The sequence below is a fragment of the Armigeres subalbatus genome, chromosome 1 (genome assembly GCF_024139115.2).
Source record: "Armigeres subalbatus isolate Guangzhou_Male chromosome 1, GZ_Asu_2, whole genome shotgun sequence".
In the NCBI taxonomy this organism is placed as follows: Eukaryota; Metazoa; Arthropoda; class Insecta; order Diptera; family Culicidae; genus Armigeres; species Armigeres subalbatus.
In genome coordinates, this window is record NC_085139.1 from 315,662,396 (window position 1) to 315,663,842 (window position 1,447).

The 1,447-nt window shown below is 44.0% G+C and overlaps 1 protein-coding gene across 1 annotated transcript; it reads right to left on the reverse strand.

Annotated features, from left to right (window-relative positions):
• Positions 1–450: 450 nt before the first annotated feature.
• LOC134207584 (uncharacterized protein K02A2.6-like) lies at positions 451–1,197 on the reverse strand. Its single transcript, XM_062683291.1, has one exon. It carries the CDS (start codon positions 1,195–1,197, stop codon positions 451–453), a length of 747 nt encoding a protein of 248 aa, XP_062539275.1.
• Between the last annotated feature and the right edge of the window lie 250 nt (positions 1,198–1,447).

Here is a 1,447-nt window from a genome sequence, read left to right on the forward strand (position 1 = left end):
TATCGCTCCTAAGAATGAGCGTACCTCTGAAATATTGGTTGGGTCTGGCATGTTGCGGATCACTTCGATTCTGGCCGGATCCGGTCGTAGACCACGCTCATCGATCATGTGACCAACGTATTTGATTTGTTGCTGGTCAAACGAACATTTCTCCGCTTTGATTGTGAACCCGTACTCTTGAAGTCGACGAAGAACGTTTTCGAGGTTCCGCTGATGGTGTCCCAATCAGGAGAGAATTACAAATTTATATCATATTGTGTTACTGAGTTCAACAGTTTTTATAACATAGGCTGTTATAAACTTGGTTCAGGATGTTGTTAAAATAACAAAATTTTCTAATTCTGTTATAATTTTGTTAAGAAAAAATGTGATAATAATTTATCATAACTCGATTATATCAACGGTTGTTATAAATAACTGATATTGTTACAATCATGTTATAATCTTGTTTTACCTTCCTAGTCGGGGTTCCTCATCCATACCGCCAATTAGCACGTCGTCTAGGTAACCTGATTTACATTCTAATCCAGCTAACATGGTATCCACCAGCTGCTGAAAAGCTTCAGGTGCTGTTTTTACTCCCGGCGGAAGCCTGTTGTAGCGGTAGAGTCCCCGATGTGTGTTGATAGTTAGCATATCCCTGGATTCTTCTTGCACTTCAACCTGCAAAAATGCGTCAGAAAGGTCGATTTGACTGAACATTTTGCAGTTTGACAATTTTGCGAAGATGTCCTGCGGCAGTGGAAGCGGGTATTGATGCGGCTGTAGAGCGTCGTTCAAACCTGTTGAGTAATCTCCGCAAATCCTTACCGCTTGGCTTGCTTTCTTCACGACGACTATTGGAGCGGCCCACTCTGAATACTTCACTGGTGTTATGATCCCAGCGTTTTCCAAACGATCCAACTCTTCATCTACGGTCATGTGCATTGCGTACGCGACAGAACGCTTAGGTCGGAAAATGGGTTGTGCTCCTTCTTTCAGCGTAAGTTGCACATTCGCCTTAGTACACAGCCCAGGAACATCACTGAACACCGTCGGGTAGGCCTGCTTGAGAGTGCTGATCGCTGATGTCGAACTAGTGACATGGTTGCAAAGACGATTCATGGGTACCGACCAGAAATTGAATTGATCGATTAAATCCAGCCCAACCAAGTTGAGCTGTTGCTCTACCACGTAGAAATGAGCCTGACGCTTCATCCCGTTAACCGAAACCTCACAGGAACATTCAAACATTACCTTGAGCGGCTTTCCGGATGCATTGGACGCTTGGACGGTTGTTGGATTTGACGCAGGTCGCCCGATTTTCCGCCAGGTTTTCTCGCAGATGATGCTTATATCCGACGCTGTAGCTAGCTGTAATCTTATTTGCCGATCATTCGCTAGTACTTGCACAAATCTTCCTCTCTTCTTTGCATTCTTCAGTCTTCCGTATACTTTTTGTTTCCAA